At 41.0% G+C, this 27,682-nt stretch overlaps 1 protein-coding gene across 1 annotated transcript; it reads left to right on the top strand.

The window, feature by feature from the left end:
• Positions 1–2,692: 2,692 nt before the first annotated feature.
• On the top strand, positions 2,693–27,560 carry CLTRN (collectrin, amino acid transport regulator). The gene is made up of 6 exons (XM_009476263.2): positions 2,693–2,840; positions 3,211–3,269; positions 9,017–9,102; positions 16,492–16,608; positions 19,552–19,746; positions 24,412–27,560. Exons 1-6 carry the CDS (start codon positions 2,774–2,776, stop codon positions 24,566–24,568), a joined length of 681 nt encoding a protein of 226 aa, XP_009474538.1. The 5' UTR covers positions 2,693–2,773; the 3' UTR covers positions 24,569–27,560.
• Positions 27,561–27,682: the final 122 nt, after the last annotated feature.

A 27,682-nucleotide genomic window follows, 5' to 3' on the forward strand; every position in this document is an offset into this window, starting at 1 on the left:
AAATAGTTCTTTGCACTAGTTCAATGATATTTCTAGGATACAGGTTATGTATGAGATTCTGCATGGCCATGACCTGTAGCTCAACAGTAGTTAGGAAAAAAAAAAGTTATGGTAAAAGAGGAACTATTTAAAAATGTAACACCTCACAAAGTACTGAATTAAAAACATTCCTTGCATATATGCATGTAGATTGTCATTTGTTCAAGCAAACTGATGCCTGACTGATTAATCAGTGACAGACAAATGCAGACGTGCTTAAGCAGTGCTACATATCTCACCAAAATGGGAGAAAAGAGGCTGGGCAGAAAGTTATCCATGCACGTAGATTTATTACAGAGATATGAAGTGTCAAAATGTCTGTCTTTTTAGATTATGCTGATATACTCCATTTGTAACCTGAAAAGTCACAGAACTTTTTAAGACAGTATTTTAAAATGTCATTGATTTGAAGAAAAGTTAGCTTTCTACTAACACCTGGTCTAGGCTTGCTTGTCCACCTGGCTTGTTTAAAAAAACACGCCAGGTTTGGAAAAAGATTTATAGATGTGCAGCAATCAGTTGCTTCTGTGCAGCGCTCTGTGCATACACAACTGGATAAGCGCATGGGCGGTCAGCTGGATGCATTTGGCGTGCATCCAAGTTGCTGTGCACATACATATCAGCTGCATGATGCTCTCCCTGTGAGCTCTGAGCTGGGGTGTTTATCACGCTGCTTCTTCTGGCCTCTTCCCCTCTCCGCTGGAAAAAAATCATTTGTCTTGACAAATTGGGGAAAATCAGCCATCCTGGCTGGAAGTCAGCAGCCCTGATCAGGGAATCCAGTCATGTCCTCTGAGGTTGTTCCTGCTGGGCGTCCTGTGCCTGCGATGTACTTTGACACCGCCTCCGTGTGATTCTGAGGGAAAGAACTGATTCAGAGTGGTTTACAGCGGGGAGAAGTGGTGATGCTGCGTATCGACACTCGGTTCCATTTGCCTTCTGGCAGCAGGGAAGCAACGCGTGGCGTTTCCGCTCTGTTCCTATGTTCTCCAGTATTTTCCCCAAAGGTACAACAAAGTTCAAATGCTCATTATTGAAGCAATGCACATCAATTTAGCATGAAAATGATATCATTCGTGGCCTTTTAAGATTTTTTTAAGTACCAAATTTTACAGAAAACTGATAGTCTTTCACACGTCCGTACATGTTAGTGCTCTCCTTTTGATATGTCTACACACAGCGTGTTAATTGGGGCCATCATTAGAAATGAATACATCACTTCTTTGTTTTCATAGGCATAGATTGAACGTCTAAGCAGATAATGTATCCAATGGTTTTGTACTCAGAGCTGGTTGCCTAGTGAGAGTAAACAGATGCCCAGGAATCACCTTGATTTAATGACTTTTAAAGATGGGATATCAAGTCCTTTGACAGTGGCTTCTAAAAATAAGATTAAATTAGTGAAACAGTAAATTCTCTGTTACCTGAAAGTTCAAGTATTCTTACATAGTAAATACTGGTTATTGTTTTCCATAAATTCAGTCCCACAGTTAAGTAAAATTTTCTCACTGGTAGTCATTCTTGTGAAGGTCTTCAGGTTTGCAGTCTCAAGACACACTTTTCAGTGCTAAAGGACCAACTGAAAGTAATTTTGAAGCAATCTTCAATTTAGGAACTAACCATTAATCAGAGTGGCTACAGGGGGAGTATAGCAGCAGAGTGGAATAAAATAATCCTGTCTTGCTGCCCAGATTGCAAAGACTGTTGAAATACTTGCAATACATTTCAGTTTCTGAATTTTTTCTCCTCTGCATTTATTTCTTTGCCTTGGTAAACATTTGGCTAATAGTGTGGAGTGCATTGTTAAAATATTAACATACAGATGTGCGTATATGTCTACACAGCATGTGATATTGACAAAACAAGAATATGTCCTTACTCAACATGCTTCCTACGAAGTCCTTTTTTTGCACCTCTTCTTACTCCAGTTGCTACCCTAATGATCCTCCAACAGCAAGAAAGTAGTTCTCCACCTTTATAACTGCTCTTTTCGTGCAAAGCAATGCCTCAGACGTGGGGGTTTTTGTGTGGAACAAGGCATTCGCTCTGCTGGACTCAGGCAAGCTCCCAAGCCAGGACGCAGGAGTGGGACTGGGGTGGGGATGGGGGACACGGCACTGGGGCCTCCAGGCTGGCCCTTCAGAAGTGCTGCAAGTTCGAAGGCACATGTGGGGCAAATCTGGACCCCTGGTTTTGGGCCCGGGGCTGCTGCGTTCACGACACATTTCTTTCAGAGGGATGAAAAGGATGCCCAGACCTCCTTTATCCTCAAGAGCCCTTTGTGGGGCCAGCAAGTTTCCCAAGGAAGCTGGGTGGCAGCCGAGCTTCAAATTCACCTGCTGTGGGTAACAGCACAGCATCCTGCCACGGCAGTCGCCGGCTGCTCTGATGCAATGTCAGACATCTTGTGTGCCTGTCTGACATCACATCTGGGGTGAAAAAAGGCTGGCCTGGAGCACTGTGTGAATTTGTGTTTTATTCTAAAAAGGAAGAAGGAAACTTAAAAACTTGTTACAGCCTTTTTTTTTTTACTACAGAGAAAGGTAGTAAATAACTAACAAGACAATTGTTTCTAGTGCCTGTTTTAGCTAAAATAACGGGGGTTAATTATTAAACCTTTTACTTGGTTGCTCACTTGTGCTGCTGATGCTTTAATCCTGGGTCACAGAAAGTTTAAGAGTGCTTTACAGGGGAGACTCACTTCTTTTTGCCTCAACCTTTCCACACTGACGGGATGTTACGGATTTTGCTGCTTACTCTCTCTGTAGTTGCCAGTGCTCGTGCTCAGCTTTGCGAGCCAGGTAAGTTTTGGAGCTCCTTCCCCAGGTAAATGTAGCTATGAGTTTATGCCTACAAAGCTGTCAGCTTCTCAGATTTTTATTTTAACTGCTTGTCTCCAGTTTGAAGATTGAAATGCTGAGCATTTGCTTTTTATGAGCTTGCAAATTAAGTACGGAAGTTGATCTCATTTTAAAGAGGTCACGGTAAACCTCACTGAGACTGTAGGGCTGCGACGTTTTTCATGCTAGTAAATTCTGTTCTCTTAACCAGGTAATCTGTTCAGGCATGTTTAGAAGCTGTGATTTGTGAAATAATTAGAGAAGTAAATGATTTAAAATCCTGTTTTGGATGACTATCAATATATGTTTGCTTTTTTTCTCTTTGTGTCAGATGCACAGAATGCTTTCAAAGTACGGCTTAGTATCAAAACAGCTTTGGGAGATGATGCAGTAAGTAAAGTATCTTCACATATTCTTCCTAACTGAATATCTGCCAAAACAGAAGTAATATATACTGTAAAATTTCTGAAGTCAGCACAAGCAATTTGTTCTGAAGTGTTAATTGTAATAGCTTGCTCAAGTCATGATCCAGGCATCCATTTCTTGACATTTGACTAGCCCACTCCTTAAAATGGCATCTGTTAAGAGAAGTATAAAGCTTGCCTTTTCATAAAGGTAATTTTCTGTGAAAGATTTTTTTTTTTCCCTGGGAAAACAGTAGAGATGTTACACTTTATGCATGAGAGGCGCTGCATAAATCTAAGTCTGTAGTTTGGGAAAAAGACTTCTGCTTGAGAGTGCTAATTGTAAAGTCAAGCGTGTCTGGGAAGAGAAGTAGAAAAAGACTGTTAGGTCTTTATGAAATGGGACTTCATGTCAAGCTCTCAGACAAGCAGGATCTGTAGAGATCATTCAAGCATATCTCATCAATTCCCTACTAATGTAGGGCTTCAGATAGCGGCCTTTCTTCTCTGCCTGTGGTGCACAGGCTAGTCTCATGAAGACTGAAATGCTTTGGCTTAATTCAAGTCCTTGGGCTTAACGTAGAAGTACTGGTGTACGCAATAAGGGTCTGTGATACATAGGAGACTGGGACATTAGATGACCGAATGGTCCTTCCTGATCCAAAGCGGTATGAAATACGGCAGAGCCCAGTGTTTCGTTTGCAGTTTTAAACGCTTGGAGCAAATCTGCAGTGTGTTACAGGGCTCAGCATAAAATTAGATATGAAATGTCTCGGACAGTCATCTCCACTGGAAGTCTGGTGTCTGATTATGTTAGGAGCCCTGGGAAACAAAAAGCAGTAGTTTACATGTTATAAGAGACTGGAGATATGAGACTCTCCCTGTGACTGTAGAAGCCGTTCTAAAATTACCCTGAAATATCAGGTAATTTAAACTAATATTAGCAGGGAGCTAATTCCGCTGGTAGCTTCATAAACCAGACAAATTGGGAAGAAATATTAAAGATACGTGCTAAAGTATTTGTCTGTGGAAATTCGTATTGAAGTCAATTCCCTTGGGTGAGAGACTTTAATTAAACAGTAGTGCGAGCCTGGCTTGCTTAAAAATTTATTAAAAATAGTGTAATCCTATGGCTGAAAATATGTCAAAATCATTATTGAAGCTCCTTTTGATGATGACTGCTAATATTTTGATTTAATCTTGGTTCAAAATAGTAGTAAAGAATGAAAATTGCAGTTCCCCATAATGCTCTTTCTTAGTGCTTTTTACTTCTCCAACTGTAGTAAAATAAGGGAGTTTTGTTTGATCATTTGTGATTTTTTTATTTTTCATCCAAAAAGGGTATGTGGGCACTTTTTTCATCCAAAAAGGGCACTTAAGAGTGCCTTTATATTACAAGAAAAAAGCAAGAACTGAGGAGTCTATTGTTTTTTGTAGAGAGATAGTAGTTTATTTCATATAACAAAGTGTGTGAAAATCCTAAGAATGGGACAATCTAGAACAGCATTTTAGAACAACAACATGCTGAAAGTGTTATGATGCCATGCAAAATTACCCACCAATAACAAACAATTTATTAAGTGCACAGGTAGTACTTCCTTTTCATAGCCATTGCAATCTTCTCTGCAAATGACTGAAACTGAAAACTGAAACGACTATCAGACTGAAATTCATTTTGGTTGAAGTATTTGGAACACTTTTTTATTTTATGTATTTATTTTAGCAAAGAAAAGCGTAAAACTGTCGTCGTATCGCAGTAAGACACAGCCAGCTTAGAAGATCTTGGTATGATGCTCTGCTACTGAATTCTGTTTCATTCATTTCCAAGTCACTTCAGGCTAGATGATAACAGGAAACCCTGATACTGTGGGCATTTTGCTCTAGGACTGGCAGGATAACTCCAATGTACGTTCAGGGGCGTAGGAAACAGGTTTGTGTATTTTTCCACATGGTTTAGTGCACGCCATCCACTTGTGCGAGGCTGATAAAGACAGGACGCCATTTTTTAATTTGTTCACAAGGTAGGCTGTACTTTGAGGCAGGGAGTGTCATTTAGTGTATTTATATAGTTTTTATCACAATGGAGCTGGAAAGAGCAAGTAAGTATTTAGCTGTTATCATTTTAATTGCAAATAATAGGTGTACTTGACAGAGACATTGTTTGCACACCGGTGGGAGGAAACATGGTGTCTGTAAGCCTAAATGGAAGGAGGGTGATTTCTGAGTCTCTCTGAAGGTGGTGTTAACTTTATGAGTAGCTTCTGGAATAGCTGCTAGTCACTAGTTGCTTCCTACTCATGCAGTTAGCAGAGCGGTAGAGAGTTAATTCAAAAGGGCCAAAGACAACTACGGAGTGAGCAGAAGTGATGTGTACTGAGAAGTCTGTGTAACTCTGTGTCGCCACTCAGTTTAAGCATAAGAGCCAAGGCGCTGGCACCTCAGGGGCTGCAGCCAGGTGAAGTAGAAGGTGCACTTCTCTTCTGGCTCATGTATTCAGGCTGCTTGCAGGGTAGAGGGTCAAGGGCAGAAAGGCTGACGTCCACCGGGTGTCTTGCCACCAAATGGGATCCAGAAGCGTGTTCATGTGTCTGTAGCCACACTGCAGTCTGAATGGCTGTCTAGTTAAACTACAGAACCATTCAGTAGGGAAGGGACCTTGGAAGGTCCCTGGTCCCCTGCTGCTCAAAGCCAGGTCAATGCTGAAATCAGATCAGGTTGCTCAGGGCAATCTTGTAATATAATCTTGTTCTCCTAGCTTAAATTTTGTCTTCCTGAGAGCACTGCTATAGCATTTCACCCCATCAACAACCTATGCTCATTATCTTTTATCCATTATCTCATCAACCTCCTCTTTCACTAACAGGCACTTAAGACTGGCTTTCACAGACAGCTGCGTCTAATTCTGTTCCTCCTTAACATATAAGGGATGGCAAGTGCAACTGAGCCAATGTCTTTGTGTTTGTTCCTTTGTGGAGCAAAGAAGATGGTAAACATCAATAGTTCGGATACCATCATGTAAGGTTTTATTGATAACAGAGTTATCTTATGTTTATAGTGTGTGGTTGCAAATGATATTTAATACATTTCCTCTGTAGCAGCACAAAATGTGCATCAATAGCTGCACTTCGTAGGAACATAAGAACAGAAGCAACATCCTCAGTCATCAGCTGCAGTCCAGGCCTTTGCAATTGGAGGATTAAGATGAAACTGATAAAGCCCCACAGCAGAACGACTCAGGTTTCTTTGCACCTACCCTCTGACTGGAGAAAGCTGATATTAGAAATTGGCTTCTGGCAATTTGTGCCCACTTGTCCTGAGTTCATACAGTTTATTAGTTTAAAGGTATTCTTGCCATACTTTTCCTCCTCATTATGTTGCCTCCCCCCTGCATATTCCTGCATGCAGTCACGTACAGAGGTTCTTGTTCATGTGGAGCCCACAGCCATCTCCATCTCCTCTACTTCCTGTCTAATCACCGTTTTCTTGGGGCTTCTTGCCCTTCTGCCCAGAAGGTTGTCTGCAGCATCTTCTCCTCACTCAAGCAGATCCCTGATTTCTGCTGAGCTTTCTCTGCTCGTGTCCTCCCCCATTTCTTGCAGCTTTCTGTTTATTCTGTGTTTTTTAAAGTGCTTACTCTTTCAGCCGGGGCTGGAGTTCCTCACTACAAATTACTTGCCCTGTTTTGAGATACCCTTTTTGTTACTTTGACTTAAAGAAGCTCTAGGTTACTGCAGTTTATGAAAACTGAATACTTGATAGTGACAAATTGTGCGTATATACATGTACTGCACTAAACATAAACCTATGCAGTACATATACTTGGTAGTGCTGCATTGCATTTGTGTCCATGTAAGCATGAAATGCAGTGTGCTTCATCATTATCCATTTTCAAGGCAACTGATTAAATTATCTCTACAGCTGGTTTAATCCACCGGATAACAAATTATTTTCTTCTGTCCTTTTGGACCTGTTCTCAAAGACTGCAGTTGGCATGTAGGGATTCAGTCAATAGTACTACACACAAAAAAAGGAAGATCTTCCCTTTTAGTGCTGCAAATTGTGCTCCGTGATTTAAATACAGATGTCTTTAAAATTACGATAAATAGTTTTATGGCTCTCATCTGTATTAATTCCTCTACTACATTATCTCTTTTTCTTTTCGTACTAGTTGCTGTCATTACTGTCATGTTTTCATCAGTGCAGTGGGATCAAAATACAGGCTTTTGTAATTTATTTTCAAAGAGTCTCTCTTTTTTTTTTTTTTTTACAGTTTAAGTCCCCAGACTGGCATGCATTAACACAGTATGCTTACACCTCCCTTTATTCACAAGGCAAGAGTGGTGAGTCAGAACCCAGATTCTCAGTGCTGCATCTGGATTTTAATGCTACTCAAGTTGTCTGTTTCTCACCTTTGTTGTCCCTGTCCTACCACATCTCAGAGAGCCCATTTCACAACTCATCGTTTGTTTAGGGATGATGAATGCAGTCAGTAGGACTTTCTGCCCTTTAAATGACTGCCTCCTTCCCTGCTTAGGTTCCCAGTCCACAGGATGTCAGAGCAAAATGAGGGCTGATGCCTGGAAGTTGGATTCCTTCTTTCTGCAGAGAGATTGCAGCTCCATGCATCCAAAATCAGAATTTAAAAACCAGAATTGAGATTTGACATTTTCAACGCTGTTTAATGCTTTTTGATGTACATTGCTGGTTTTTGAATGTCTTATAAAGGCCCATGAAAAAGTAGGTCCAAGTTATCCACAGGGTTAAGTATGCACACTGTTGGGTTTCTGGTTTGGATGATTACAGTGCAGATTTTTTTAATGCTGAAAGTTAAAGATTAGATTTGTGTTCTGATTCACTGAAGAAAGCTGCCTCTAACCTCCCTTAATATCATTCCAAGAAACTATTAATCTTTGTAATCTGCTGAAAGAGGAAATTCAATCAGTATGCCTCAGTCATAGTTCTTGTTATAAAAATCTAATAGGTGCAGTTCTTACAGGTCATTAGAATTGCATATGTGAATGAAAGCCCAGGGGAACCTAGTGAAGCTATCTCAGAAAACTGAAATTATGAAAGCATGATTTTTCATCAAGACAACAGAAAACAGTTTTTGGAGCCTGTATATTCCTTCTTATTGAAGTAGTAAGGATGCTGCTATTTTCTTTCTTTTGTCTCACATGCGATATAGTAATTTGTACTATAGTTGAGTGTGTCGTCTTGTTGCAAGGATGGTGTGCAGCAATAAGGCTGTAATCTCATTTCATTTCCTGGTGTCCTGGCATCCAGCTCCCAGAGACTGCCTTCAATGTTAGCTTTCTTTCATTTTTGGGCAGAATCAAGTGGTCTTTGAGAGTGGATTTAAACCTTCTACTGTAACAGGGTTTATCCAGCAAAAGAGACAAGGCCACGGGTGCAGCTGTGTGGGAAGAATTCTAGTAATATGCCTAGTCTTTGGTACAAGAAACTTTACATCTCCAGTTTGGTCAGCTTTCAGAAACATTCGATTCATCCAATTTTTGGAAACATTCTTTGCAATTTATAACGCACTTTATAACAGCTGTTAGAAAAAGTCCTTTGTGCACACTAAATAATGGGCAGGAATTTATTTTCGTAGCACAACCAGAGAATTTATTAATTTTCTTGATCAATATAGCATTTCAAGTTCAGTGACTCTTTTCCCTCTCTGCACTGCCAGCACTGATGCTGAAACGGATTATTTTCCATCTTCCTTTACAGTATGCCTGGGATGCTAATGAAGAGTACCTCTTCAAAGCAATGGTGGCTTTCGCAATGAGAAGATATTCCAGCAAGAGCACAACTCAGTAAGTATCTGTTCTGATTTGCCTTATACATATTAACAATGCTTCATGTCGTGGCCCTTTCTCTGCTGTACTGAACTGTATAAATCATTATATACAGCTTCTAAAAACAGACTGTTCCAGTATATTTCTTTGACAGCCAGATATATATATAAACATCACACTCTTTCTATCTTAAGCAATGTTTTGATCTTTGGACCAGTATCCCTGTTGATGTGTCCTGGTTTCGGCTGGGATAGTTAATTTTCTTCCTAGTAGCTGGTATAGTGCTGTGTTTTGGGTTTAGGATGAGAATAATGTTGATAACACACTGATGTTTTAGTTGTTGCTGAGCAGTGCTTATACTAAGTCAAGGACTTTTCAGCTTCTCATACTGCCCTGCCAGTGAGGAGGCTGGGGGTGCACAAGAAGTTGGGAGGGGGCACGGCCAGAACAGCTGACCCCAACCAACCAAAGGGATATTCCATACCATATGACATCGTGCTGAACAAAAAAACTGGTGGGGTTTGGCTGGCGGGGGCTAGGGCGCAGCTGCTGTTCAGGAACTGGCTGGGCATTGGTCAGCGGATGGTGAGCAATTGCATTGTGCATCACTTGTTTTGTGTATTCTTTTATCATTATTATTATTTTCCCTTCCTTTTCTATCCTATTAAATTGTCTTTATCTCAGCCTATGAGTTTTACCTTTTTTCCTATTCTCTCTCCCATCCCACTGGGGGGGAGCGAGCGAACGGCTGTGTGGTGTTTAGCTGCCTGCTGGGTTAACCACGACATGATGTGAAGTGATCCAGCTGTGGATCTCAGTGGGATTGTGCCAATTTGCTCTAGCAGAATCTGGCAGTAAAACATGATACCTTCTGGAGACCATACTGGGAGGAGGGAAAGGCACACATTGGCAAGGTCAAGAATTGCAGTACAGATCCTTGAATAAGCAGCTTTGGTGCACATTTTCTTAGAGCACAGCTTCAGCAGTATGCTGAAGATGAGCTGACTCAGAACTGGAAGGGGGGTAGCTCTGCTAGTGCTGTGTTCTGTTGGCAGTATCTATCCCTAATATTGCAGTGGTTGAGTTACTTAACATCAAGAAGTTTCAGATGTTGCAGTTCAGACGTAAATCAGCCTTTAATTGGTTTTGGGATTAAGTCTACCCTGAGGTATTGAATATTCTTCTCAGGCTTCTGATCCTTGCTACTTATGAAATTAGATACCAGATTAGACAGACCATTTAGCAAGTTCTATTTCCAGTATGTTCTTATCTTTCTTAAATGAGAAACCTTGTAAGTGTATTTCTATAGGCCTATTATATTTTCATTGTTTTTCAGTCTTAAAGGAAAGATTTATGGTTCTGGGAGGCTAATGAGGATAAGGTTCTGAATTTACTTTAAAAAAAACTGCTTCAGGCTGTCATTGCATCAGATGAAGCATATTCCACATTTGCAAAGATATTAGTTAACTTTAGTCACATGATGATTATTGTGACTGCCGCACTTTCTCTTAAATAGAAGGGGATTTCCCCTTCCATGTAACAGGAGTGTTTGGTTCCTTGCTGTTTCATTTTTATTCCTCAGAAGTTGTCTCCTTTGAGCAAGAGAGCCATTACACCAAGCTTAACAAAACCAGCCCAGTATGCTACTGCACCCAATTAAAATGACACTTAAAAAAATGAGTTCAAGATACAAGATAGTTAAAGGTGATTATGCAGGACTTTTTCTCAGGTTTTCAAATTAGCAGAGTTTTCATCCAGTATCTGATTTGCTTTTGTATACTTGTTTTAGTCCCAGGTCCTTTTTTTAAATTATTCTCTTCCTTCGAAGTCATGGTGCTTTCACACAGCAGAAAACCTGTGTCAGAAGCCAGTGATCTTCTTCCTCCTCAAGCACCATGGCTCTCTGCTGAGAGAGGGAAACTCAACTAATATTAGAAAGCTTGGTGCAGGAATGGGGAAAAAAATCAAGCCAGTATGAAAGGACTTAAAGTTTTAATGGAAGTTATCCACTCTGGGAAATCACAGAATTTATGCTCATTTATTTCAGTTTCCTACCAAGACAATTTTTCCTATGGACAAATACGATAATGTCAGTGTTACTTCAGTTTGGAGGTGGGGTTGCACAGATCAATAATTTCCTGCTACTATGTTTGTCAGAGGAGAAGTCAGTCTAATATTTGGAAACAGCTAGGTGTGGGCATCTTTCCCTCTTTTTAAGATGGGATAGGACTTCCTCATGGGGTATAACTTTTTTGAGGTGTACCTTGGAGGTATAACTGATAACTCTTCTAGGACTTCTAGATACCTTTGGGGTCATGTGTCAACAGCATGTCAACCAAAGGACAGCTGCGCAGCTCTGAGATCTGGTACAACTTACTAGGCAATGGGCTGAGGACTTTCCTATCCATAGATCTCTCCCAAATCCCAAGGGACCTCAGAGTCCCTGTTCAGTGATGGAGAGCTAGATGAACCTCCCAATACACCCCAAATAACCTGCCTGATACTGGGAGCAGGAAATCTATGAAAGCCTCCACCCTGTTAGAAGTCCTGGAAATAATGCACTCCTTTTCCCACCCTTGTGGCTGGCAGCTGGAAGGAACTGGGTACCGAGGGAGGAGTGCAGTCCATCTCCACCCCCTCAGTGGATACAAAGGTATGGGAGCGCTCAGCATCCCAGAGGGTACAACAGTGTGCCCTGCACACAGGAACGGCACTCTCACATAGCTGGTGAAGAGGGAGGCAGAAGCAGGAGCTTGTGACAAATAAATTACATTACACTACAGGAACATTTACAGATAAATGCCAACAGATTTTCTTTGGGAGCTGTAAAAGATCAATGATCAATTATTCTGTCATAAAAGAACAAACAAATTGCTTGTGACTGCCTTCTGGTAGCATCTAAATTTACCCAAATTTTGCATCTGGTTAATTAAAGATTTTTGTCAAAATGAAGACTCATGAAAAATTCACCAGTATTTTACATAACCAAATACTGGTTCTGCCAGGGTATAAATTCTGCACAGGGCCATAACCAGGATATGACAAACCTGCCCTTTAACATCCCATTAATTTCTAACACACCCACAGCCCTGCAGTAACTCACAGCCACAACTAACTCCCATGTGATACCAAATGCCGTTAACTTCAGCAAGCTGGATCAGGCCCCAAAATCATTTGTCTGGTGGATCAGCGTAACCATTTGTTGCAGTCTGTCCCAACATTTGTGAGATTCAAAGTCACCTTTTGTTAGGCTTCTGAAGCTGGATTAAAGCCAACCTGTAATGACAAGCATTTGAATGTGCTGCTGGAAACAGCAGTTGATGCTGTTGTTGCCCTTGTGTAACCACTGAGTGACCCAACGCAGAATGGACAGGACTGCACATTACATCTCGAGTTCTCTAAAGTTAATTTCTAAACTAAAATTTAATAAAGCATGGAGCTGTGTTTAATGTTTGAAAGGCTTGTCAAATTTTCAGGTTTGTGTGAAACAGAAGAAAGACACAATCCATCAAATTGCTCACTAATTGTTAATACAGATAAAATAAATACTTATTTTTCAGTGGAGAAATAAAACCCCTTTATTTCCTTCTCTATATATGGCCTTTCAATTCATTCTCAATACATACATCCATGAACTACATAAGCCAACCTTTGATCTCTCAGTGTTAAAAAATGATTATCTGTAGTCTGTGTTAGTAACCCTGGTTTCTCTAATCTGTGACTCATTTGAAATAATATGCATCTCTTTTGGGCCTGAGACTAGTTAATCTTTAGAGCAGAAAGAATGTCATCACATGTACTTTCATTCAAGTAACAGAATCTACTTTTGGTACATCATCCCCCCATTTGTAGATAAAAAACCCTGCAGTTTTCTTCATGAAGTGACCAAAAAAAAATTCATCAACATTATCCATCTTCCTAAGACAGGCTATTTTGATACTAAAAATATTGTGACCATTTAGAACAACAAAACAAGCTTCTGGAGTTAAAGCTGTTACATCAAGGTGATCCCATGGCTGCTGTTCACAAAAAGGAAGAAAATAACATTCCTTTGCAGGAGCAGTGGCACAGCACTGGGTTGGAAGAGGCGTGATGCTTTCGAGAGAGCTGGAGATAGGCGCTTGGGACTTGGGGACTGTGGTTCTCCCACGAGCTGTACGGTGTCACTGTAGGCACTCAGCTCCCTCTGAGTCTCTGGCAGCTTTCTTACCCCTAAACAATCCTTTAAATTTCCGTAAGGAACAATCATGGTGGTTCAGGCCAAGGAACCATCAGGGTTTCCTGCACTCTACTTACTGGTGTTTACTTGTGTATATTAAAGAAAATGCAATTCTGGACTTTTGCCATGGTGCCATAAGGCAGAACCAGGATCTTGTCTTTTTGATGATAACAGTCTCCTATAATCCCCATGACAAAAGTCTATCACCTGCTAAGGAAATAAAAAGATGTGCACATATATGTTTACAAATACACTTAATTAGCATAGTACATGGAGAAGTCAGGTTTCTCAAATCTAAACAGTGTAAAGGCATAGTTTTGTAATGCTTCTGCATGCTGTGAATCAAACCTGTGTGCAAATAGCACAGGGGAAAAAAAAGGCATACCTGCTGCAAAGAAATTGCCGCATTGGTGCTTGTTGAACCAGTCTGTTTTGGTGTTTACTCAATCCCCTTGGAACTTCTCGTGAGCAGTATTATTCTCTTTGGAGCCTGGGAGGATTTAAAGCATTCAGATTCCGCTGATGAAAAAGTAGCAGCAGTGAAGCCAGGTTTTGGATGCTTATAATCGAGCAAGGATTTTAGACATAGCAGGGAGTAGAAAGGAGGCAAAATTTACGTACCCTAGTGTAAGCCTTGCTGCCCAATTGATTCAATGCTGTTTGTTCTAGAGGGAGAGAGATGCTGGCCCTAACGATGACCGACTGCCCTATCTCATGCTGAAAGCCTTGGCACTGTAGGGAAGACCCCAGGTTGAAGAGTCTCTTTGAGTCTCTGAACGAGAATGAGAAAGTCAGGGTGTTCTGCCAGTCTGTATCTACCAAATTTATCTTTCTCTTTGGGGATCAGACTTTCCTCATTCACCCCATTTCAAGAACATCTGTAGTGCAACACGAACCCGGATTTTCTACCTGGACGAGTTTTTGATTGCGCCACAGAAATTCCAGCTTTAAGAACTGCAGTAACATGAAGCTTTAGGTCCTACTGTTATAAATTCTCCTGATGGAAAACTTCCTCTGCAGATACAATTTCAGATATTCTGTGAAGTCAGCAAGACTTTGTCAGCCACCAGCCAACAGTAGACTCTTTTTTTCCGCCCTCCTGTAAATTTTGTGCTTTGCTGTTGTTTTGGGAGGAATTAATCTGCTTTCATCTTCTGACTGTTGCCAGCAAACTAATGTGAACATCTTTTCAAATTCCAGAGGATGGCTTTCCTCTTTTATCCATAAAAATTCTCTGTATTTGCAAAATTGACATTGTTCCAGAGAGGTAAAAGTGGGTATTTCAGCTCTACAAAATCATTGCTTTCCGTTTTACTGCGTATCTCTATGGAATACATGCCTTCTCTGTAAAATGAAAGGTTGCGCTACCCAAGGCACCCAGACCACCAGCCAAAAAAGCTTTCAGCAGTAAGTCAAATATTTCTGCAGAATTTCCATAATGAACTGCTGTGATCAAGCCAATGCCTGTCCTGCCTTAGAAGCGAACTCGTTCTTTTCCGGATGGAGGCTACACATTCATCGGCAATTTTGGCTGCTTTATATCCCTTCCTATCTCATGCTTCCTGCTCCTCAGGCCAGTGCAGGGGTCATTTAATTATGTTTGTCATTAGCCAGCAGATGGCACTACGAAACAGAGCTCTGTGGCAGGGGAGATTGCGTGCAGCCAGGGGATTTGTCACCCTGAGGCAGAGCACAGGCTGGAAAGGAAAGGTTAAAATTTGCACTTTGATGATGGACAGGCCAAACCTTAAAACCAATTATAGTAGTTAGTAATGGGCATTACAGACATCTCTGCAGTTAATTAAAAGAGGGGCTGCATTCTTCTTCGCTGGCTCGCTGCAGGGTTTCCTTCTCCAGAACAGCAGGTAGTATCTGAAGACTGATCATCCCAAGCAGGGTCTGTCAAGACAGGGCAGCTGTGTTGTGCTTGTGGCCAGGTCGGCCTTCTGCTAAGGTGAACCAAGTCCAGGCTGCTCCCTGGAAATAAAAATGATCCCAGCTCTTGGTCCTGGACTTTCAGAACTCGCTGCTTGGGCATGGCCAGTAAATCTGAATCCTGAGCCAAATTCTTTGGGTTATTTTTTAATGATATAGAATGAAATATTTTTTTTCCATTTTTATCTCACTAGCTATCTGTCATTGAATTCATAAAGGCTTTGGCTGTCCTTGTATGATACGTACTATGTTCCTTGCCATGCTGTAATAAATGCCACCTTACACAATTCCTGTATATTACACGAGTTTGGCTGGGTTGTTCCTTAGTTGTGTGAATAGACTAGAAACAGATAGAAGAACATAGGGGCACCATCTATCCTCAGTCACTATTATGATACTAATGTAATAGCCTTCACTTCTTTAGTTTAAATACTCATGATGATGTCATTCCATGAGGTTTTTCTAATGGTAGTTCCACTATTTACTAGTATTAGTGGTAGAAAACAAATTTCTAAGAATCTGAAAAAAGGCATTTAAAAGACATTTCGCACACTTTTTACTTAGTATGATATGAGAAGCTGCGTGCCTGTGCCCTTCCACTATTGACTTCACATAAAGCTGAGCAATCTCCTTTTAAAACAGATATGAGAAGTATTTGTCATAGCATAAGCTAAAAGGTATAGGCCAGTGCCAGTATAATGTTGAAATTTAGCCTGTTGCCTCCACTCTGTGCCGGACTCAGTGCAGAAAGATGTCAAAAAGAGTAACATCAATTCCATTACTCTTCCCTCCAACGAAGGTATTGTGTAGAAGGACTGCACTCACTTGAAATCATGTGGGGAATCCCCCATGCCTGGCTCCTGTGGTATTACCTGTTAAAAACTAAACTTTTCGTTCTTCAATGCATTTGGTCCATTATGTAGCCTTTGTCACAGTCCTGCTGATTAAGATACAAATATGTATTTTTCCATTTGATTACACTAAATGCATGTCCAAGACCAGGCAAGTTTGTAATAGATTCAGAAATTTGTTTGAAGATTCAAGTTTGGTCTCAATAAGCTTAAATGTTTAAAAATCACACTGGGAAATGGGAAATGCTGAGTGATATTTCTTCCTTGAGCATTAACTGTTACCTTTTTGAAACGTAAGAATTTTTTCCCCCTCTAGATGAAAGCAATATTTTAAGAAAATCTGAAATATTTCAATAATTCCTTCCATGCTTCTTTAATGATTTTTGTTTTAACCATCTGCAGAATTTCCGATGTGCTGCTCTGCAATGTGACAGATCGCGTGTCATTTTGGTTTGTGGTCACAGATGCTTCCAAAAACGTGACAACTGTTCCTGGAAGTGAGGTAGAGGCAGCCATCAGGTACAGTCACTGGTCCTGCAGCCTTTTCTTCCTTGTTGACTGGGGCAGCTTTCTCTCTCTGGGCCTTGTATGAATGAGTACTTTGCCTCTTTAAGGATAAACTAATCCAAGTCGTTAAAACACCAAGGGGTCAGTACTCTTTCACGCATGTGAGATTAGAAGGATTTTTAACAGTCCCACAGAATACAAAGCGTATGAGCCTTGGCATTATAACTTTGGAATGAGTCTCTCGTGATGCTGGAGCCTCAGATGAGATCTAGTCCCTTTCCAGAACCCTACCTGTAATTTGCTGTCCAGTCTGTGGCTGCTCTCATCCTGCTGCTACATTTCCCAGTGAGAGACCCTTCTTCCTCAGATGACGGAATTGCACGCTTTCAGGGTGGGTTTTATATCATTTAACTTTCATTGCATGCCGTATGCACATCTACACCTGGACTAGTGACCACAGTCTCCCTTTCAGTGCTTCTCACGTACAGTTCATCTGACTTACTTTAGAAGTCAGCTTTCACGTGAGAAGAGCATGTGTGAACTCTTCATGAGCACAGCTGGCTGTGTCCCAGCTTGACTTAAACAATTTTATACTCACATTCCTTTCATACCAGCTCTTTATAGAATGCCAGTCACTATCGTAGCTGAGCATTGCTTTTACAAAGTACCATGCAGTACAAATCAGTTTGCTTTCTACAGGCTGCCCAGGGAAGTGGTAAATACCCTGGAGGTATCTAAAAGGCGGGTAGACGTGGTGCTTGAGGACATGGTTTAGTGGTGGACTTGGCAGTGGTAGGTTAACGGTTGGACTTGATGCTCTTAAGGGTCTTTTCCAACCTTAACAATTCTATGATTCTATAAATATCACATTCTGTAGCCAATAAAAGCAAGAGTGTGGAGCTGAAGAGGGAAAAAGAAAAGAATAGGCAATCTGACTTCAATGGTCCACCAAACCTACATAAGAGGTTTATAGGGATGAATCCCACAAGCAGCATAACTCACGTACATTTCTCAAGCACGGAGTGGAAAACAGACCTCTTTGTTTTTAGACATTCTGTACTTTGTCTTGAAAATTCATGTTATCTCTATGGAGGTGTAATGCCTAATTCCCGATGAATGAGTATGCGTTCTTTTGGAAAGATTAACTTCTAAGCTTATGAGCAGATTAAACTATTTCCTACAGAGACACCAAACAATAGCTTCATAGCATTAGTGGAGGAAGCAGATTATTTATTCACTGAAGCTCTCTGTAAGAGTGCTGGAATGCAGGGTTTTTGCATTTCTGTTATTCTTTGATACGGTCAGTAGCATAAGCTCATTTATTTAAGTCATTTATGTGCCCTGTTTGCCACAGAAATTGGATGCTATTATAGTATGTTTGTTTTTTAACTGTTGTCTGTCACCCGATAAAGAAGAATATGCTATTTATGAAAAGTTTTAATTCCTACCTAACTTAGAAACAAAAAATAAACAGATCTATAAAACTACAATACTTTTTATTCAATTGCTTCTGATTGCAGGCTTCCATATGAAATCATTATTCTAATTCTTCATACTACAGTAGCACATAAGAACGCTACCCATGGACCAGAGTTTTCTTGTATGAGGTTCTCTACAAACTAAGAACAAAGAGGAAAGCAAACCTTCTCAGAGCTCTGTATGAGTCCCAAGATCTTGCATAAATATAAACAACATATATTTATGCATATACAAATACAAAATGCACGTGTAGTTACCTGCATGTGTTTCAGCATATAATTCTGTAACTCCAGCCAGTTAGATGAGGGTGAACAATGCTTATTTCAGCTGTTCACAATGATCCTTTTATATCAATAAGGATGAAAATCTTTTCTAAATCAAAAATGGCTTACCGTATTACGAGTCTTATAATATGCCATGGCTTTCAGTCCCCTCCAGGAATGCTAGCTTTCCATTAAGGCTAAGAACTTCCTGTTTAAGGGACAGTCAAACATTATGGTTTCCAGGAAAAGAAATTTGCAGAATCTTACCTGTATTTCCCATATATCTGTTCTTAGGAAGTACTTGCTTTATGGTAAATAGATTGAACTGTATACAAGAAAGAGCTGCTGTGAATCATACAACTGCAATCAAAACGAATCTCTCAGGATCAATATATGTAATATATTTTCTGAAAAATTTCTGACATTTTGAAAAAGCTAATGAAAGATACTGCTACAGCCTTTTAAGGCTGCTTAGAATCAGATCCAGAAATACCTGCAAATGCTTAGAAGTAATTATTGTGGGTGAAGATATCCATTAAAGGGTAGCAGTTGTACTACTCATATGAAAAAGCATACTTCTCGCTTAGTTTCTCATAATGGAAAAAATGTGCAAAGTACAAATCCCTTTAGCTGCATCCTGCAGGGAAGAAGAGCATGTCTGCAATAGGGATTCTTCTGGACCAAATTGTAGCCTGTGCCTCACGGACCTAAGAAAATCTACAGCAACAAGAGAGATGTACCTGCCCATAACATGCAGGATGGTTCAGTTTGAGGAACCAAGGGGCACCGATACATAAACCCTCTGAGCGTTGGCAGGGTAGTTCTGCCACTCCCATGCTAATCTTGAATGCTGCATAAGCAAGACAACAGAACCACCCTTACAGATTACAATCTGCTATGTCTTCAGCACATGGTTCAAAACAGAAACAACTAATAATGCTGTACTTCAGGTCTCATCTGTATTTCCCAGTTTTTTGGGTAAATACATACGAAAGTCTGGTGTTCAAAACCTTGTAAGTGTGTGAGTGTCTATGGATTACTGACAGGGTCTATGTTAAAGTGAAGGTCTGTATAGTCCTACCAACTTCATGCTGGATCAAATTCAGCCCTGCCGGACTTGCAGCACATACATGAAAATTCCTTCTTTTCTTCTATCCTTTTAACTTACAAAATACCTTATAAAGAGTTGTGATGTTCTTTGTGTTTTATGAAGGATGAACCGGAACAGAATCAACAGTGCCTTCCTACTGAGTGACAAAACACTGCAGTTCCTGAAGATAACCTCAACCTTATCACCTCCTGTTGAACCCTCCACGCCTGTCTGGCTTATCGTATTTGGTGTTGTTCTTTGTCTCATTGTGGCTGGAATTATTTTCCTCATTGTTGCAGGGATTCAGCAACACAAGAAGTAAGCTTAGCTTTTCTTCTGTTTTAACTGAATACTGGCAAGTTAAGTCAGCTGGGCTGGTTTTGCTTTTCCGATCAGCCTCAGAGAAATTATAGCTGTGCCCCACCTCCCTCCATAGGTAAAGATAACCCATGTGTCCTTTTCCGAAGGAAGGGTTTAAAATTTTTAACTGTGAAGTATAGATGCCTTAGTAATGCTGGGTGTAATGAGGAAATAGGGAGCATAAGAATATGATCCTGGAGGCCACCTAACTAAAGATGATAGCTTTACAAAGACATTTGCTGTCATTCTTCTGAAGGTTTAGTGTGCCATAGGTGAGCCTCCTCTCACAGAGTACCCAAATAGCTACCAAGAGGGAGAAGGCTGGCAGTGACTGTCCTCCTTCCAGGGCAGTAGCGTCTGTCGTGGTTTAACCCCAGCCAGCAACTGAGCGCCACACAGCCGCTTGCTCACTCCCCCGACCCCAGTGGGATGAGGGAGAGAATTGGAAGGGTGAAAGTCAGAAAACTCGTGGGTTGAGATAAGAACAGTTTAATAATTGAAGTAAAATGAAATAGAATAGTAGTAATAGTAATAATAATAATAATAATATAATAATATACAAAGCAAGTGATACACCATACAATTGCTCACCACCCACCAACCGATATCCAGCACATCCCCGAGCAGCGATCGCTGCCCGGCGGCCAACTCCCCCCAGTTTTTATACTGAGCATGACATCATACGGTATGGCATAGCCCTTTGGCCAGTCTGGGTCAGCTGTCCTGGCTGTGCCCCCTCCCAGCTTCTTGTGCACCTGGCAGAGCATGGGAAGCTAAAAAGTCCTTGGCTAGTGTGAGCACTACTTAGCAACAACAACAACATCAGTGTGTTATCAACATTATTCTCATACTAAATCCAAACCACAGCACCGTACCAGCTACTGGGAAGAAAAATCAACTCTATCCCAGCTGAAAGCAGGACAGTGTCAAAACCTGGCAGGGCTAAAAAAAATTTGCTGCTGCAGTTTGAGAAGCCTCAGTAGAGGACACAATAATGATTAATGTGTGGCTGAAGAGGGCCTGCTCAATGGAACAGTGCATGGTCTCACCTACCATTCATGACCTAATGAGTCCAAAGTGCTCAGTCCTTCACAGGTTCATGACCAGATCTCCCCATGAGCCTAGGTATTTGCTGTTTGGCATTAGGGTAGGAGAGAGATACTCTCTTTTCCTCTCAGTTTCTGCCCTGTGGTGGCACTGGTGAAAAAGAAAAGGCTATTCATGCTTGCCTAGTGTGATCATATTATAGCAGGCCAGAGAGCAGGTGGAGTTTTGGTCCTGCCATCTCTGCTGGCTCAGAGTTGGGCATAAGGAATAGAAATTTCTCAGCTGAGCTGAGATTCTGCCATAGAAGTTCAGCTTCTGCCACAATTTAGGCGCCACGGACGTTAGATTAACACAAAATTATGAATTCAGCAACAGAGTCATACAGGAACAGCAGAAGAACTGAAAAAGGGTAAATTTCTGCTGACAACTAGATGATGTTAGAATTATTGAATGTATGGTGGACTGCATCCCCAAATATATAAGAACAAGGGATTCTTGAATGAAAAGTGGTGCGTTGCAGAGACTTTTCCTTTCTGCCCCCTTATCACCTTGAAGAACAATGTTAAAAGACCTCAGAAAAACACTTATTGTGAAAGATAAGTGGTTCTCACAGAGAACCCTTAGTAGTGTAGCCAAAATCCCTTCAGTTCTATTTTGCATTCAGAAAGTTGCAGGAATTTGCGAAACCCCTTTCTGTTTTCAAAAAACAAAATTCAACAAACAATAGATGAGAGATGCTATTGGGGAAAGAGCCTGGGCAGGTACTGGAGAGCTGTGGATAGTTTAAGCCCTGTCACAACCTTCCATGTGGTGTGGGCTGAGTTATTTTATCCCCTGAACCTAGGTAACCTCTTCTGTAAAACTGGAGAATAATGTTGCTACCTGAAGCCCATACCTGCTGTCTGTGTAGGATCATGGCTCTGTGTGTTTATATAGCACGTAACTCAAAGGGGGTCTTTGAACATTTCAAATAAGTGTAATATAAATAAATTATGCTAAATAGCTATGATTTCTCTAGCTAAAATTATCATTTGTGCTTTATATCAAGCTGAAAGACAGCATTTTTCCCCTCTGTTTTCAAAATAACTCAGCTGAGCTTGAGCAATTCCCCTCAATGTGGTGTAAACTACAAGCTCTTATCATCATACCACCAGTAATATGGCTTGTTGCTGCCTGCCTACCGTCATTTGGCATCCTTTCTGTCTCATGCTTTTGTTGTCCTCTTAGTTGTTATGCTCCTTTTCACTTCTACCTCTGTTTCCCTTATCTGCCTTTATGTATAACTTTTCCTCATAGCAGATTCATCCGTGATTGAACTCTAACCCTCTTTCCACATCAATGGCATCTGCAGGCAGGGGCAGGGGAGTGAGAGAGAGGGTAAACCAAGTATATATTTCTTCCATCTACTGGTGCAAAGACTGGAGAGGTAAAAGGGGTGGTCTTGGCTATTTGGCTTCTCAAAAGAAGAGCCAGACACCAGGGAAGAGAATTTCAAAAGTGCTTATCTCTTTTTCAGGCACCAAAGTACGTGACCAAGTTGTCAAAGACTTCAGCATGTCCAGTAATGAGTTTTCTTGGAAACCTGTCCAGAGCTGACATAATGGCAGCTCTGTTGCCTAGTAAGCTGTGTTGAAAGTCTGGCCCCAAGGATGGTGTTGACTTCTCATAAATCTGGCATTTTGTCTTTATTGGCCTTTAAAGTACCAGTTAAATACCTCGGTTCAGTTAAGCCCAAGAGCACGTGCTTCAGGCTGTTCATATTCAGGGTGGCAGGGAAGCACAAGATTGGCCTATAATGGAGTTTCAGTAATGAGTTCGACTCATGCGTCATTTCTTGAAACAGAAACGTTTCTTAATTAGGTCTTCACTGTGCATCACTGCCAACATGTAAAATTCCAAACCACAGCTGCCTGCACCTTGAAAAGCTCCATGTGATTGTAGCCCTTGGCTCTGTGGTGAGCTGGATCAGACACACTGTCTCCTAGTCTTATGTTAGTTCTCCTGTCATCACAGCAACAGGACATCTCCATCTCTGGTAATAGATTTGGCACATACGCAGGGCAGGACTATCCTCTGCTGTCTATGCTGGGCTTGACTGAAGTCCACCCCTGCCCCCAAATTCCCACCTGCAACAGAGGCCATAAACATTTGCCTTGAGAAGAGTGAAAACAGAGTAAGGGCACACAATGCTTCCCTCTATTACTCTTCCAGCATCTAATTTGCAGCTAGGGGCCTTCATGAGCTGGATTTGGTCTTCATGTCTTGGGTAACTCACAATGTTTTCTCTTCCCTTAACTTGTTGAGTCTTCCCTTGGACTCATAGAAATTTTGAGCTTCTCGGAATTCCTATGGCAATGAGTTCTACCATCTCCTACTCCTCTCATTTCTTTTAAACCTGCTCCTTAGTATCTTCTTTTATGTTCTGCCCCTACAGTTTTTGTATTAAAGAATACTCCTTTTAAGTGTTGTAAGAGCAGATACAGTGGCCAGAGGTCAGAGGTTTCCACTACTACCGCCCACATTTATTTTTAGCTAGTCTGTAATGCCAAGAATCTCCCAAAGGCCAATAAAATTTTATTATAGTAAATATCACTGTTATTAGCAGTTACACTGAGTCAAGTTTTTATGATTGTCCTGAGTCAGATTGTTACAGTACCTATTGTGGGATAGGAAGAAGCAGTGGAGCTGACCTTTGAATTTCTTATCCTCTAAAACTGCTGATGCTGCAGGCTGTAAAGTACAGCAGGTTTTTCAACTATGAACTAGTAGGTCTTGAGATCAAATAAATCTGGAATTAAAGGAACATCATGACACGTTGACTGATATTTCTGTATTACATCTTGTCGTGGTTGTACTTTTAGATAATTTTATTCAGCAACTATTTTAATATGCTTTTGGTGAGAACTGGAGCCTGGAAAAGTGAACGCCATGCAATTGTTTGATCTAGAAAACAAAACTATAAAATACTGGGTAGGAGGGTGTCTGTTAATGAAGTTTGAACTAAAAAAAGTGGATTTGCAGCATTAAGAGTACCTAACTTTTGGAGAAGATCATCAAGGAGTGTGAGGACACTCAAGTCTCCATCATTGGTGGCTGTAGTCTAAAGCTGATCTGTTTCTAAAAAGTGTGTTTTAATTTGTTGACATCATGGGGTGAAATCTATGACATACATAACAGGGTCGGACTAGATGTTTAGTGCAGTCCTTCCTGACGTAAAGCAAAAGCAGATTTAGAGATTTTTTCCATTTTTGTTTTGCACCAACTTTTCCTTCTGCACCCTCCAGTCATTTTACAGAACAAGGAGCTGAACTAATATTTATAACGTATTTGCAACATGTTTACTCTAGGTTTTCTGATTCCCAATCCTGACCTCAAACCACTAAACCAGGGCTTCCAATCAGTGGGCCTCTCACCTTCCGTGGTATATTTACAACAGCAAAGAGGTGCACCAGGTTATGCCTTTCAGACATAACCTATGATAAACTTCTGACTAAATGTGCAGTTTTCTGTCTGTGGAATCGTGGTGGAGTGCTGCAGATCAACAGAATAAGATGATTTTTTCTTCCTTGTTTTTAGAAAGAATAAAGAGTCAACAGAGAGAGAAAATTTGGAAGAGAAAGGCGAAGTGACACTAACAGTAGAAAATGGGATTCCTTGTGAAACACTGGATTTAAAAGCAGGCCACATTAATGGAGTCTTTGCAGCAGATGATGAACGGTTCACGTCCTTATGAAGTGCTGCCATTGCTATCTGGCGGTTTTTTGAAAGACTCCTGTGCCTACCTTATCTCGTCTCTGCTCCTGAATGTCAAACATGAAGACAAGAAAAATGTCCTTTCACTTAATTTCCCTCGAGAGAACCTTTTGCTGATAACACATACACTCGAGCCTCCATTACAAAGCTTTTGTTCATGAGCAAAGCAAATGAGAAGACCTGAAATGATATCCATTAAAGATTTCCAGAAGATGTGTGGCAGACCAGGGTTGAAACCTGCCTTATGTCAGGTGTTTAATTTTTAATGATTATTTAAATATGTCTATTGCTTGTTTTTCCCTCATACAAATGTGAAATTGCATTATTCCTGAATGTCACTGGGGAGATCATCTATCATTGTCAATTCTTGCTGGGCTTTCTTTCAAGCCATATGCAAAAGTTTCTCTGTAAACAATGACTTCCGTTTGCTGATATGCAGTATGCCTTTGGATGGAATAGTGATCAGTGCATGAAAGTTTTAATTTATCGAGGAAAAAAAAGCAAGCTTTTACAGCCTTGCTAAGAGCAGGTTGAAAGCAGCTGAGTCATCTGTAGCTTTAGGACTACCAAGGATGTGGTACTAAAAATGTTTTTCACTTACCAGTCAAAGTCACAGATTACATGACCTGGAAATTAAAAGTTGCAAAAGTTTGAAATTTGTTGAAATTAAAAGTTGCAACAAAGGGCAGATTTTCCAAAGGTACGGTCTGTGGTTAGTGGCCCAGCTCTCATTAAATCTATGAGGGCATTTCGTAGGTCTTTGAAAAAATCTTCCTTACATTTTTTAATAATAAAACTAGAGCAGATTTCCAAGACATAGCGAACCCGGGGTCGGCTGAACTCTTCATGTGACAGCTGGATAGCTTTTGAAAAGATTCAGTGCTTGAAACACCAGCTGCCAGGCTGGATGCACCCGAACTGATTGAGAATGAGTAGGTGGTTGTAAGTCAGCAGAGACCATTGAGACTTGTGTTTCCTATTTGTGTGGCTGGGAGTTGAGGGCATCAAATGGTGCCAGACCGTGAACTGCATTGTTGTATTACATTGAAGTTAGCCGTACGTACAGACTGTGCTATCTGTGCCCTAATCCCCTTCCCATTTAAATCAGTGGTAAAAGTCATACTGATTTCAGAAGAACTGGGCCCCAGTAAAGGAGAGTTGTATGTGTGGTTAACTGCACATAGAGAATGGAAGCATGTTGAAGCAAAATATGGTATCAGCAGTCACCAAACAGCTGCCCACGTCACTGGAGGCAGGATTTGACCATTAGCCATCCCATTTCCAGTGTCATGTTTGGAGGCAATATTATAAAACCCATTTACTTACCAGGGTTATTCCATCAGACTCATCACCAACAGGAACAGGGTAAAACAGGGTAAAAGCTGCTTGTAAAGGACCCTCTAGTGTCCTGAACGGTACAAAGGTTTCTTGTCTCCCAGGGTACAAATCCTTCAGCATTTTGGCTGTATCACGCACCTTTGGCTGTCCATTTGACTCAGTGCTGGCTCTTGGGTACGGAGTGAGCAGGAGGAGAAAAAAGGGGAGAAGGGAAAGCAGCGGGGCGAAGGGAGGAAGCTGAGCGGGGGAAGCCTGAGACTAGGGGAGGTGGGGAGAGGAGGGCTAAGTGCAAAATAAAACTATGGAACCCACTGACCGTTTGCCTCACGTGGTCTCATCTACCACAGTTGTCTGTGATGTCCTGCTGGTAGGTCCCTCTGGACGAGGACTGCGTCTTCTCTGTGTCCCAGAGGGTGTGCTGCTCCATTCTGGAAAAGGATTAATAAAGTCAGTTAATAGTGACAATATCTCAGTGCTTCAAAATTACTATCCACAACATGGAGATGTATTTCTCAGAGGAATGTCAAAGATTAAGCTTACCAGTGTTTAAGATCATTTGGAGGGAAGATATAGAGTACGGTGGTGTTATTGCTTCCTCAGTCATTGCTCCAAGGTCTTTCACTCAGGCAGAGTTTTATTGCGATAATTCAGATCCCATCATTTCTAAACCTTCACACTTTTCACATTCTTTGTATGACGGCTGCGCTGCAGAATGACCGCAATGGATTGCTGTAACTGCAGCACCTCTGCAAGAACCCGTGAAAGATTTCGGTGAGAATAGCTTGGCGGTGCAAGAGCAACCTTGAGCTACTGATTAAGAATTACTGTTATCCTGTATTGTACTATGTGATACCGAAATAAAATTCACTTGATATGAAAAAGGGCCAAGCATATCTGAGCATACTTCTCAAGGCCTGAGTGAAGGTTCAATTCAGCCCCATGGCACTGGCCAGCAATTTGAAAATAGATTGAAAGCCTCTGAGCAAAACATTATGTGATGTGGGCTGACTCTGGTGGCAAGGATTTAATCACTGACTTCCTCCCAGCTCACCTTTTAGCCGCATAATTACTTTACAGCAGTTTGTCGTAATTTTCTGCTAATGATGATATGGCATTCACCCAGAGCATACGTCTTGCTTGCCTCTCTGCTGACAGAAAATGGCTTGAGAGAAGCAAATGATGTATGAACAGGCAGGTATCACACTTAGCAATGCTTTGAAGTCAGTGTTGGTATTAGCTCTTTCACTGAAATAGGTACCACGAACTAGGTTAATCAAGGGCACAGTGCTACAGAATAAATAAATCTCTTTTCTAGTCTCTTTGTGCAGCAGGTTCATATTAGAAAACAAAGAGTTCTTTGATTTGGTAAAGCCTGTCCTCCAGAGCCTGCAAATGGTATGATGACAATTTATATCCCTTGAGGATCTGGCCCAGATGTTTTATGTAACTTCATAATTTTTGCTTTTTTTTCTCTAAACCACCTACCGTCGAATGACCTGATAATAAACAGTAAAGTGAGTAACAAGCAATATAGACTATACTGTAAACTACTTCCTAAAAATGAGTTGGTTCTGCTTTCACTTATGTTTTTTGCCGTGCCAATGAATTTCAATAAAGGAGCAGGGTGTGCCCGAGACTGAGCCGTTTCATTTTCAAAAGCTGCATTTGAGAAAAGAGAGGAGAAAAGAAAATTCAATTAAATGAAGCGATAAAGCCAGAGAAGTTCTGTTTGAAGAAAATCTGCAATGTTTATCGG

This window comes from Nipponia nippon, unplaced genomic scaffold (genome assembly GCF_047370975.1).
Source record: "Nipponia nippon isolate SJK-2023a ecotype South Korea unplaced genomic scaffold, ASM4737097v1 scaffold_2, whole genome shotgun sequence".
Taxonomy (NCBI): Eukaryota; Metazoa; Chordata; class Aves; order Pelecaniformes; family Threskiornithidae; genus Nipponia; species Nipponia nippon.